Source organism: Lolium rigidum, chromosome 1 (genome assembly GCF_022539505.1).
Source record: "Lolium rigidum isolate FL_2022 chromosome 1, APGP_CSIRO_Lrig_0.1, whole genome shotgun sequence".
Classification (NCBI taxonomy): domain Eukaryota; kingdom Viridiplantae; phylum Streptophyta; class Magnoliopsida; order Poales; family Poaceae; genus Lolium; species Lolium rigidum.
The window spans coordinates 211,018,551-211,032,167 of NC_061508.1; the positions used below are offsets into that span (position 1 = coordinate 211,018,551).

Consider the following 13,617-nt stretch of genomic DNA (forward strand, 5'->3'; position numbering starts at 1 on the left):
TGTTTGACTCTGCTGACAGGTTTTTGTCCCTTGAAGTAGTTGTTGACTCCTCGGTCTTCGAGTTGCACTGTAGATCCTCCTTCGATGCCTCCATATCTAAGCAGGGGATTTAAGAGTGGGATGAGTACGAGCGTACTCAACAAGTTCATTATAGGAAAGAGGTGTTTAATGCACTAGCTACAGCATTAGACCGTAAAGTCTAATACCAATGCAGGTTTTCATAACCATTTCTTCAAAAGGTTGCTTTTATGCGGAAGAACTATGTCCGTCAGCCTTCACCGGTTTACTAGAACTTCATGGAGTTCCTTTCCAGGCAGCGTTCGCAGTTCCATATCCCGGAACAGGGAGTGACAGGTCACGATTCATTACACTCTGCAGAGGTGTGTTGCTTTACCCATAAGAGATCTTAACCTTGGTGCCAACCGGGCGCGCAACCCGTCCACACTTCCTATGGTGTGAGGCCCGGTATAAGGTCTAGCCAATCATGTTCCTCCGCTACCTCAAACACCCACCCTTTGTTGCAATCTCCGACCCTGGGTCCACGCCGGTTCACTTACACCAATTAAGGATGGGCCCCGACCACGACGCAATGCAGGGCTCTACCATACATTCCTACGCCGGCAGTTGCAACCAATCATAGACCTCATTACCGTGGGGACTTCTACGGGTTCCCCCCTGCATCTTGTTTCTCGAGATCAAGTGCACCCAGTAATGAGCATCCGTTGATGAACGAGAGGTGGAAACACTTTTGACTATTCCGTCCCACTCCGGATCTTATGGTTAACACGGGTATTACGGCACAAGAATCACTGGACTACATTTGTTGTTTAATCCTAGATGGTTATAACCCTTGCAATGGAACCTCCACCATATCAACACAATCCATGGTTCCATTGCCCACCACATAGTCATATTCATAGTTATGAAAATAGTGGTTTTGCTTTTTATGCAATAATGATAAACATAGTACTTTGCAAGTAATTTGGTAAAAATACTCAAATGACATGAGCAAGCGATGAACTTGCCTTTCTTGACTGCAAGATTATGCAGGCAAGGTCTTCGATACGCATTAACTCCAAATTCTGAAATAGCATCATCGTCCAGTAAGGACGATGTTTAAAAGATTGGCAAGGATGCAATAATGCATAAGTATGCGATGCAATCGTTCTAAGCGTGACCTAACCCCGATGATTTAGGATTAGTGAGTGGTAATGATTAGTTCAGGGTGTGTTGCACGTTTAGAGTGATTCACAAACAAGGTTCTTATTCAGGGTTATGTTGTTTTAGAATCATAAGCAGGTGGTAAAAAGTATAGTAACAATCATACACACCCAGGAATAGTAGTTGTATAATAAGTAAAGACCAGTTGTCAATTTTAAGTCCTATAGTACATGGTTGATGATTACTTATTATATAATTCAAAAGAATAACTTTTGAAGAACATGTTCTTTAATAAAGAACAAGTATGATAATTAGGTTGGTGGGGTTCTATGGTTGATTATGGTTTCAACTAGTTTATGGAGTAAGTATTAGATGGATTCTAACAAGGTTGGAAACACATCTTAGGCAATTCATTAGACATGGGTGCTATCAAGGTTGTATACCTTGCTGGTGGTAGTCGGTTATTGGCTATAGGTCCTATTAGGCAGGATTGATGATGATTCCTCATTTTCTTCAAAAGAATAACTTTTGAAGAACATACTTCTCAAGTAATAAGAAGTATTGCAATTAGGTTGAGGTTGTCTAGGTTTTACTGTTAATTCTATTAAGTAAGGAGTAATTGGCTCCTAAATAGGATGGTTGATAAATATCCAACACTAGTAGGGTTTAGTGGAACAGGGTTCTGTAATGTAAAATAGTAGGTATGGTTGCTATTAAGGTTCATCACAAGGGTGTGATGCTAATTAGGGATCAATAAGGATGATGGCTTTGGTAATAGGATCTAGGGTTTTCACTTGGTTGACCCCACTTGATTAGTTAGGTCTCGATGAGGATGAACACATGGGATACCCATATATTAGTGATAGGTCTTCTACATTTTATGTGTCCAAGACAAGTATTTAGTTGCTACTATGGTTCTATGATTTGGAAGAAGGTACCATGATCACATGTTCTAACCTAAGGTTTTAGATTTAGGACAATTTAGGGTTCACATGTACTAATGGAACTAGAGTCTAAATGGCATTAGGGTTTTAGGATTACACATGAAATGATGAGTTCCTAGTCTTCTACCATATGGAATTAGGGTTGCGTAATTACTATTAAGTTCACAAGTTAGTAACTTCATTAATAAAGTTGAAGTTATTAATAACTTCAAAATAAAATAATATTCAATTTGGCTTTTTACTATTTTTAAATAATTTACTAATTAGGGTTTAAATTTCCACTAATAGAAATTGAATAGGATAACAAATAAAGAAAATGATTTTTCATGTTTTCTTTATTTGCTTACTGGTTTTATTTATTTTATCAATGTTTTCTTAATTTCATAATTTTAATTGTATTTAGAATTAAAATTAAAGGCTTAAATAACAAGTATTAGATAATTAAATTTTTATTAAAAATAAAAATTTCATTTTATATTTTTATTGGATAGAGTTTTCTTTTCTAAGAATTTTAATATCTTATTTACATTTTTCTGACTTAAATTGAATTTTCTAGATTTATTTGAAGTTGCAGCAATAATTGGATTTGAATTAAAACGGAAGGAACTGCTAAACCTACCCGGACTAAACTACACACAGTCACTGACCAGTGGGTCCTGGGCCACGTCAGCTGCCACATGGTGCCGATGTGGCAACCATGCGCATCACCGGCGGCCAGTGGTGGACGGCGCCGGCGTTCCCGGGGTCCCGCAAGGGCGTGTGCGTGCTCGTTGGAATCGGGAGAACGAGACGAGCCAAATGGTGGCGGCGCCGCTGGTTAATCGTCACCGGAGCTTCGTCGGCGACGAGGCCAAGCGGAGAAGCTTGCGGTTGTACGGCGCTACGGCGATGCAGGGTGTTAGGGAGAGGGCTAGGAGGTTCTGGGGACTCAATAGCTCACCGTGAGCACACAGAGCTTGACGGCGAGGTGAATAGAGGCTTGTATCGCCGGAATTCATGGCGCCGGCCGTCGGAGGGAAGTGGTTGCTGACGATGCTACGAGGCGCCCTGACTCGATTCCTTTTGCACGAAGACCATGTCGAGGATGGCGGTGACGATGGTGGTCGCGGCTTGGCCTGGGGAGGTCTCTACCGGCGGCGACGGTCGGAGGCAGGGTCGCGCTAGGGTTTCGATTTGGGGCAAAATTGAACGAGAGGGGAAGAAATCGGGAGCTAGGGTTCGTCGCGGCTTTTATACGGCGCCAGGACTCGCCTCGTCACGACGCCGATGAAGGAGAGGGCGCCAGCGAGAGGGAGAAGAGGAGCACGCCGTCGTGCCGTCGTCCATGCGAGGAGAAGAGATGAGGACGGCCTCCTTTTTATTTTTCTGCCGAAGGGGTACGTGGGCTAGTGTTGGGCTGTGCTGGCCTGGTGTTGGTGGGTTGCTTCTGGACCTCCCCTGCTGGGCTGTTGCGGCAGGTAAGGTCCAGGTAAGCCTTCTTCCTTTATTTCTTTTATTCATTTTCTGTTTTATTCCTTGTTTTTAATTCTGGTTTTATAATTCTTTTTTGAATTCATATTTGAATTCAATTCTGCTTTCAGATGTTTATACCTATTTTTAATTAAGACTTAGCCCTAATGATCATTGCATGATGCCATTGTCCAAACTAATGTGTAATGCATGATTTTATTTGAATCCTTGTGAGTTTTATTTAAATTTCAATTTAGCCATGAGTTTGTGTGTTCTTTGAAATTCCTTTTCTTCCCTGCAATACAACTCTCTTATGAATTATTTAGAGTGGAGAATTGCTCCCCAAGGTATTTTAAAGATTATTAGGGGGTCCTGGTTTCTTATTTTAGAGTTGGTTTCACTTGCATATTATTTTATGTGATCACCTATTTATTATAGTTTTGTAAACTCTCTTATAACTCCCTTTCAAGGTTAACACTCTTATTATCTTTGAAAATGTCTAAAGTAGATATTATCCCCATAATGGCTTGGTCTTGGTTACAAAGGTAAGTGGTTGATCACCACTTATGGGTTTTAATTATAGGACTTAGCACTAGGTTAATCTTAGGTCCAATAATTGAAGCATGAGATTTAGTTTGTGGACAATTATAGGGTTCTAATGATATTTACCTAATGGCATATGGTTTGGAACTCAAATGTGAACTGGGTTTATAGTTGTGATCACCCAAGTGATGCACAAACTAATATTGGGATATAGGTTAGGGTTTTACTTGTGGTCATCAAATAATTCACAAGTTAGTTTGAGACATGGGGATAGGTTCTATATGGGATTTAATACCACATTACTTTGGCAAGGTTGCTCTTCCCCACTTCTCATAGGATGATTCAATCCAAGATCATTTGGATTGTTATAGGGGTTGAACCATACCAGGTTTGTTGCTATTCAGTTGTTTCTCCAATTAATATATTGGAAATGGTTTTAGGGTTTATACTTGTGATCCCCATGTGATGCACAAGCTAAGGTTGAGGTATAATGCTAGGTTGTAGAGATGAGATGACACCATGTTGCATTGGCTAGGTTTACTCTCCCCAATGCATGATAAAATGGTTACTTGATTATTATTTCATGTGTTCCTTTAGTTACTAAGGATATGAGAATTGGTTTTATATTCTACAAATAGATCTCTATTTTATCCTTAATCTATTGTTAAAGTAACTAAAGTTGTTATAGTTCTTTTTATAGTTAACTTTGGTCATATGGATGGATGGTTTCTCACCATATTGAGTATGGAGTTTTATTCTAAGGTTCTCTTCTATTTATTAGGTGAAGAATAAGTGGAATGTAGATGTGGTAGAGTTCTACTTATGATCACCAAGTGGTTCACAAGTTAAGGTTGGGATATAAGCCTAGGGTTTATGGTTTATTCACAATATCTCAATAGGTATTGAGTCTAAAACTCCACTTGGCTACCCTGGTTGAATTAATCTCCTCCTTACTTTATCAGTTCATGGATATGGTATTTTTCCATGTGATATTAGGTTATCTCACCACTCCAAGATGAAATGGTTTATAGATCTAATACTTTAGTTTAATGGTTGTCTCTTATCCTTAAATAGGTAAAGCTATGATTTGTATGATAGGTCTCTCTCATTTGGAAAGGTCTTTAATACTAACCTAAGGTTAGGCTCCATAGAGAATGATGTGATCATCAATGTCTATGTTTAATATAATTGGATTCTCTCCCTAGGGATAGTCTGGAATAATATTCTAGGGTTTCTCTTCAAAGTGATGATTGGAATACATGGATATATATCCAATGTTTTAGCTTAAGGTTTTCAATTGCTTCTCTAATAAATACTATAGAACTCTCACCTCTCTAGGTTTGATGTGTAATAACTTGCAATGGAGAATAATATCTATTTCTGGAGTGGATCTTCTTGTTATAATTTCAAATGTTGATATAGAATGAATACCATGATATTTTATGGTAGGATCATGGATTAGTTTTAAGACATGGAGAAGATAAGTCAAGAATGGTTTCTCCATTTTATTGTTACTTGATTTGCAATTGAATTGGTGTTCATATGTTATGACAAGGATTATCATGTTGTGATCTTTAATAAGATCAAGTAATTGATCATTGATTAAAGTGTTGTTGTGTTAGATTTGATTCCATTTGATCTAACCCCTTAGATCAAATCATCTCTACCCAAAACAAGGTTTTATCATATGTCACACTGAGGTTTATAGCACTTGACTTGATGAGCTACTTCAGTTCCACCAAGGTCAAGTGAAACTTCAGTTACTGTGACTGGTTTACTTTAAAACGCGAAAATTCTCCAGATTTTTTATGCATGAATGCAATGCACACATCTGTTTCCTCTATTTTTGTAACCCCATTACCTGGGATATTACAACAAACAGGGGCCTTCATCTTTTTGCAGAAAGGGCCTTCAATTTATTTTCCTTTTGCAATATGGCCTTCAGTTTCTTCTATTTTCATCCCTGTAAAACATTAGTTATTATTCCGAATATTTGTTTTCCAGAAACACCCCTCAGGAAAGGGGCCCATCTACAAGTGATGATAAACCATCTCCTCATATCCCTCTGTGCCCGTCCCCCACGCTCGCCGCAACAACCATTTCTCACCAAAAACCCTAGCCCACTCCTGAGATTCCTCCCCACAGCACACCACCTCGCCGCCGACCCCGATGCCGCCCAAGGCGAAGAAGGACGCCGCGCCGGCGGAGCGCCCCATCCTCGGCCGCTTCTCCTCCCATCTCAAGATCGGAATCGTACGTCCCCCTCCAGCCCCGGATCCCCCACGCCCTCTCCTCTCCTCCCAGCTAGTGCGCGCAGTAGCTCCATCGCTCCGCTACTTGGTGGGTGCGGTGGCGGCTCACCGGATCGAGCAGAGAAGCATGCCGTGCCCCAGCTGCGATCGGTTTAGTTTAGTAGGGCGGCCTTTAGAGTTCGCTTAGCCCGCTTTTTATGCGGGTTTGGGCGAGGCTTGTTGGCGATCTCTGGCGGTGGTTAGGTCGTGGGCTCGTGGCGCGTAGCTGATGCGTATCTCGTTCTCATGGATTCCATGATTTTGTTGGTCTACGGGGTGCTGATTTTCCAGATGCATAGGATCATATATGGTGCGTCAGATGTGATTGATTTGTTTGCCAGGTGTGCTTATTGGGGTTATAATGGACGCATAGAGTGGACTCTGTTGAGCGGTGGTTTGGTTCTTCGTGTATATGTGTCAGTGGGGCTGTACTGTGCGTGTAGGGGGAATATATTGTGGGATAACTGTCTGGTGCCGGATATGTATGCCTTTTTCAGGTTTAAAAACGTGCCCCATTTACTTCATTACTGCTAGAACGCATCAATTTGGTGTGATATAGCAGATGTTATCTCTGTGTAAGCCTTACGCGGTACATGTTACTAGGATGGGGGTGGTATAATGTAAATAAACTCTAGTCTTATTTATGACAAATTCATTATTCCTGGGCACTATTAGCATGTTATACTACTTACTACTCAAGTAATAATTCAGCATGTCTCATGAACTGCCACTGGCACTTTGCTAGTCGATACATGTTACTAAGATGGATGGTATAATATCAAGAAATTCTTATCTTATTTATGAGTAATTCAGTATTCCTCGGCCTTACTATTAACATGTTACTACTTACTACTCATGTAGTAATTCAGCATGTCTCACGAGCTCCCACTGTGGCATTCTTCTAGCTGCTTTAATAGTTCGAAAGAGTACTGGCCCTTATATCTTCTCTACAGTGTCTGATTTCATAACTCATGGTCGTCCATCCTTCTGTTGATTGCACATCATTTTCTCTTCTGTAGCTATGTAAATGCTTGTTTTCCTCATAATAACACAAGGAGATATGACGGTTGCTGATTGCTGTCTCGTGCAGGTCGGGTTACCCAATGTTGGCAAATCAACTTTCTTCAACATAGTAACAAAGTTGTCAATCCCAGCCGAGAACTTCCCTTTCTGTACCATTGAACCAAATGAGGCACGGGTAAATGTTCCGGACGAACGATTTGACTGGCTTTGCAAACTTTTCGAGCCAAAGAGTGAGGTTTGTATTTTTCCCTCTGCTTTAGACTTCTGCAGTAATCTGCAACTTAATTGGCTTACTTTTCAGATCTATAGTGACTGTTGATATTCTGTGCAGGTGTCTGCATATCTGGAAATCAATGACATAGCTGGACTTGTTAGGGGTGCTAGCGCAGGGGAGGGTCTGGGCAATGCCTTCTTATCTCATATTCGTGCTGTTGATGGGATCTTTCATGTCTTGAGTATGTTTCTATTGTAAAATCTCGATGATTCAACTATTCAGTTATGCTATTCTTAGTAAAGTTTCACTGGCTATTTTATCTGTATTATTTTATCTTGCAAATGATATATTGGTTCGACATCTTGGTGGAGACCTAAATGAGAAGATTAGGCAGTCACGTGATTGTATATTTTGTTATATCTGTTACTGATAGTGGAGCATGATTTGCAGGAGCATTTGAAGACTCAGATATCACTCATATCGATGATACAGTTGATCCTGTTCGTGATTTGGAAACTATTAGTCAAGAACTAAGGCTCAAGGTTTGATGGAAGTTTTGCTTGATTTGTACAATAACTTAGCAGTTGTTAAACCTAGGTGTAATAAGGTTCTGTTTCACTTTCTTCTGCAGGATATAGAGTTCGTGCAAGCTAAAATTGATGACCTTGAGAAGCAAATGAAGAGGAGCAATGACAAACAGCTTAAGATAGAACATGAATTATGTCAGAGGGTGGGGCATGTTTACAGCTCTGTAGCTTTGCACTTTTGTTTCATTTCTATCAATTAGTTAGATCGCATGGATATTTGAAATTTCTTTACTGCAATATTGTTCTTTTGTTAATAGGGTGATGGGTAATTTAGTTTCAACTTTCCCTTGTAACAGGTCATGGCCCATCTCCAAGACGGGAAAGATATACGTCTAGGCGATTGGAAAACTCTTGAAATTGAGATCTTGAATACCTTCCAGCTGCTGACCGCTAAGCCAGTTGTTTATTTGGTAAGGATTCTTATTAATCCATATGGCCCTTCCTGCGAGGTACCTTCTCGTAAGTCTAAAGTACTCCCTCCATCCCATGAAAGTTGTCTTAGATTTGTCAAAATTTGGATGTATCTAGACACTATCTAGTATGTATATACATTCAAGTTTAGACAAATCTAAGACAAGTTTCATGGGACGGAGGGAGTACAATAGTTATGCTCCCATTTGGGTTGAAGGAATTGTATCATTTGATTAATTATAGGTACAGCCTTGTCTAATGGTATCCCATATTTAAGCTGAAGTTTCAATCGTTGTGACAGTTACCCAGCTTTGCTTTTTTTTTTTCTTACTTATTATGCTGTCTCGTTGCTGTGTATATATTACTGTTTTTGAACATTTATTTGTAGAACTGGTAAGGATTGCATGCTTTGTAGAAGATTAACTGAATTTCTTTTGATCTCAAGAAACATAACCATAAAAAACTGTCGAATGATTCCTGCTATAGGCTATAGCATTAGTTTTGTATCCCAGCTTATTTCCCCAAAAGGAATTGGATATCTGTAATATTCGAAGCAGTTGTTAAAGGTTGAGCCATCTTGGGCTGAGCAAGAATCAGCATGTTATGCAAAAAGTGCCAAGAGTTTGAGAGAAGCAGGAAAGCTGAAAGCCAAAGATATATGATGTTTGCATATGGATCTCCTGCTTTTTGTCCAAAAGGTGCATCGGGATTTGTAATGGTAATAGAGGAATGATGGGCTGTATAAAGGGTTGATGAAGCTTCGATATTACTTTCGTGTGATTAGTACTTGATGGTTGGGAAGGGAAATAGAAAAAGATGGGAGGCATAAATCCTAATTGAAAAAGACTACTGTCATACACATTATATGATGGTGTACATCAACTACATTTAACTAATAGATGCCCTGTATACAGCATTTGAAATTCTATTATACTAGCAGTAAGAGAAAATATGATGTCTGGGCCCATCCCACATTCAACTTGAGTAATCATACCAAATGTATGTTATTCACTCTGCTAAGTGTATAGTCAGCTCATTTGACTTGGTGTTAATCCTTCTATTTGACCTGACCTTACTTTTACCAATAAGCAACCTTTTCGGAAGTAAAATGGAGCTGTATTGTTTACTCTAGGATGTTATTTGGTGCAGGTGAACATGAGTGAGAAGGACTACCTGAGGAAAAAGAACAAGTTCTTACCAAAGATACATGCTTGGTATTATTTCTACCCCAAATCTAATTGCTATAGCAGAATCGTAGATGAACTCATGATGTAGGAAATGCAGCTCAAACTGCAAATGCTTATTTTTAGTGGAGGTTTTGTTCATGTAGAGTCTAATTGCTAAACTGTTCATGCTTCTATCATGATAGATCTTGTTGTATATGATATTTGATCCGACTTTCTTGTTGAATAGAGCAGTCATCTTATTAAACACAGCGAATAAACCAATGTTTATGCTTTGGATTTACGATTTCAGTATTTGAAGGCAAAATCATCCAAAAGTTAATATTCTATATGTATGTGGTAATGTGCTGGGCGCCTGGGCCAAGGCTAAATGGCACGTGTGCGTACTAAGTTAGTAGTCTCCCTTGCTGGAATTAATATTCACGTGAACAAGATAAGGAAGTAGGTTATTTAGTTAGACAGGATATTTGTCTAGCTAGGAAAAAATAGCTGTTTTAGCTACGAAAATAAATAGTCCCTCTGTTCCAAAATAAGTGTAAAGTTTTATAGATGTGGATGTCTCCATACAACAGAATGCGTCTAGAGACTTATTTTGGAACAGAGGTAGTATATGGTTTGGTTAGAAAAGTTGGGATTCCTATGCTTAGGTGTCAAGCTGAGTCCTTCCTATGATAGAGAAATTGTGGATCCTGTATCAACCTAAGCAATGACCAAGAGTAAGTTAGTAAAGATCGAATACTCGTCCTCAGTCTTGTCACTCTCAGACCTGGCGCCATGGCTGGCCAACCCTCACTTGTTGGAGCTGTACCCAGTACCTACCGTCTATGGACGAACATCTGTCCTAGGACCATTACCCACCGTGATACCAAGGAAAAACCGATGATATGATTAAATGCCTGTCAGTTGATATCTTGTATTTTCTTAAGTATGCTCTACCCACTTTCTATGGACAAACCTGAGTCCTTTGACCATTACCCACAATGATACTGAGGAAAAACCATCGCACGATTGAAGGCCTAATAGTTGTTGAAATAGATTGTATGTATGCTCTTTGCTGGGGTAAGAATTTGGTTGTAGCATGTGGTTGATTTTGATTAAAGCTGATGATACTATTCTTTGTATTACAGATTATACGGTTTCCTATGAAAAGGTAGAACTGTAATATTAGCTAATGTCAAATTATTATTTATTCAGGGTGCAAGAACATGGTGGTGAAACTATTATTCCTTTCAGCTGTGCCTTTGAACAGAAACTAGTGGATATGCCAGCGGATGAAGCTGCTAAATATTGCGCTGAAAACCAGACAGTAAGGCAAGTAAAAAGTCACCAACTTCTCTTTGCATGTTGTTTAACCTTTTCCTTCTACTTAATTGGTGCTAATACTTTGACTACCGTGAACAGTTTGATCCCCAAAATCATCAAAACTGGGTTTTCAGCAATTCATCTTATTTACTTCTTCACCGCTGGTCCTGATGAGGTACAATTCCTATATTTGTGTTGTGCTTGCCATTACCATGTTCAGATCCATTATAAGCCATCTTCTACATCATGTCCTAGAATGGTGGTACCACAGCTACCTGTTATTATTTTGGTGTGCAAAATTCTTGTGCTTGTTCTTTGTGCTAGGAAAAATGCAAGTAACTTTCATGATTGATGTGTACAGAGTCTGATGATATTGGACAAATGAAACTAATTTGATTAATTTTGTCATTTTTTTTTCAGAATTCTGTATTTTCTATGTACATGTAGAAAATAACTGTCATAGTTGTATCTTGTACACTGATTCACGTCTATACCTCGTTTATTTCCGTATTGAGGAATGCTTTAGATTTTTCAGTTTGTAGTTAAAGGTAACATGATGTCTGTTCATGTTTGGACTTGAAAGTATGAATTTCTGAGCAAGTAACCCGACACTTTTAGTTTTGATTACTGATAAGCTTGGATTATCTATTCAGGTCAAGTGCTGGCAAATCAGAAAGCAAAGTAAAGCCCCTCAAGCTGCTGGTGCAATTCACACTGATTTTGAAAGAGGCTTCATATGTGCTGAGGTACGATGTATTCCGTATTCTGCCAAAGTATTCTCCCCAATGTACAGGATACTTGACAGGCATGCTTTTGTATGCTGATGTTTACTGACGTTTATTTCCGATGTTGACTTGATATAATTCTGTTTGCGGCATTCAACAAGCTGAATAATATTTCTATGTACTTCATATTTTTTCAATTACCTGATTCTGTGCGTTTTGAAGCTGTGTACATGATTCTTTATATATCTCTACTCTTGGAATCAGGTAATGAAGTTTGAAGATCTAAAAGAGCTGGGCACCGAGTCTGCTGTCAAGGTATGAACACCCCCATCAAAGTTAAACCTGTTCTAAATTGACCACTTTGACCTCTCTGAGATGAGACCAGTGCTACGAGATTAACTGTTTGATGCTAATTGTAGGCTGCTGGAAAGTACAGGCAGGAAGGAAAGACATACGTGGTGCAGGATGGAGACATCATATTCTTCAAGTTCAATGTTTCTGGAGGTGGAAAGAAGTGATAAATTGCCAAAAGATCGTAGTGATTTGACAGGTTGCTGCTTTTTTATCGAAAGTTGTATTTTTGAGTTCTCTTGCAAGTAGCCAGGTACCTGTACTGATTGTATTGTACGAGGAGGCTGTAGCTACCAAATGATTGTATAACGAGCCTAAAAATTACTGAGAGAACTTACATGGTATCGGTTTCAGTCATTCAGCTATGAGCAATCATGTATGCTCTTCTCTTTTTGGAGAAATTTTGGTATCCTCTTTACTCCTTAGACCGGTGAGCAGTTAGGAAAACAGACTGGAAAAGTTCAGTTTGGTAGAGGAAAATCTAGAGTTATTGCTAGAATCAAATAGGTCAGCCATCACTTTTTATGTAGTACGTTGGACGAGTCAGCCGTAGGATGAACTGTTGTTTTCATAGGTCAGCCATCACTTCTGAGTAGGATTTTAGTTGTATTGATCAGTGTAGCACGTTCTTGGCAGGATTTGCTTTGCCCGTTCGACTGCTGCGCATGCAATAGGTAGAACAGCCAGTGGCCTGATTGTTGTTGGCGTAACCTTTTTTTTAAGGGAAAACAATCATGGTGTAATTTTTTGAAATTTGAAACTAGTTATCCTTTATTAGTTTGCCCAAAATCGTTCAATTAGGAAACTTGTTGTTTATGCAACTCTAATTGGCCGAAAGTGCTAGTGGAACTTGTTTTTTTTTTTCAAAAATTGAAATTGAAAATTAAATGAATGCTACTTAGGGCCTGTTTGTTTGGGCTTATTTTGGCTTTCCACTAAAATAAGCAGATGAAATGAAACAAACGGACTGGGTTGGCTGTAGGCTTTTCCAAAGCCACCGAGCGCGATACACAGGAAACGAAAAGCACCTCCGGAGGTGCTTTCTCCAGCTTCCCGCAGCTTCCTCACTTAACTCTTCCTCACTTAACTCTGAAACGGTATATCCTTTTGCCCCTGGCGTTTGTGATATTTACGTGTATGTGCCACCAAACCGCTGCTCACTGACGTGCTGAACCCAAATGACACAAGCACACGTCGACAGAACAGATCTATGATACTTTTTTTTTCTCCTCCGCAGCGTGATCCATATGATATTACTCCATCCGGCGCTAAATATTTGTCGCATGTTTATGCCAAATATACTAAAATATGTTCTCACGATCTTGAGGGTATTTCGGACAATTCATCTATTCACAGCTAGACAGCCAGCCAGATTGCCAAACAGTGAAACTCAAAACAGCTGCTTCCCCTGCACAGCAGCTTTTCCTATACA

At 39.5% G+C, this 13,617-nt stretch overlaps 1 protein-coding gene across 1 annotated transcript; it reads left to right on the forward strand.

The window, feature by feature from the left end:
- Positions 1-6,221: 6,221 nt before the first annotated feature.
- Positions 6,222-12,542, forward strand: LOC124689151 (obg-like ATPase 1). Its single transcript, XM_047222730.1, has 12 exons — positions 6,222-6,350; positions 7,479-7,646; positions 7,743-7,866; positions 8,076-8,167; positions 8,257-8,355; positions 8,509-8,622; positions 9,773-9,837; positions 11,002-11,118; positions 11,209-11,284; positions 11,763-11,855; positions 12,099-12,149; positions 12,254-12,542. The coding sequence occupies exons 1-12, from the start codon at positions 6,267-6,269 to the stop codon at positions 12,350-12,352; spliced, it is 1,182 nt and encodes a 393-aa protein (XP_047078686.1). The 5' UTR covers positions 6,222-6,266; the 3' UTR covers positions 12,353-12,542.
- The last annotated feature ends 1,075 nt before the right edge of the window (positions 12,543-13,617 follow it).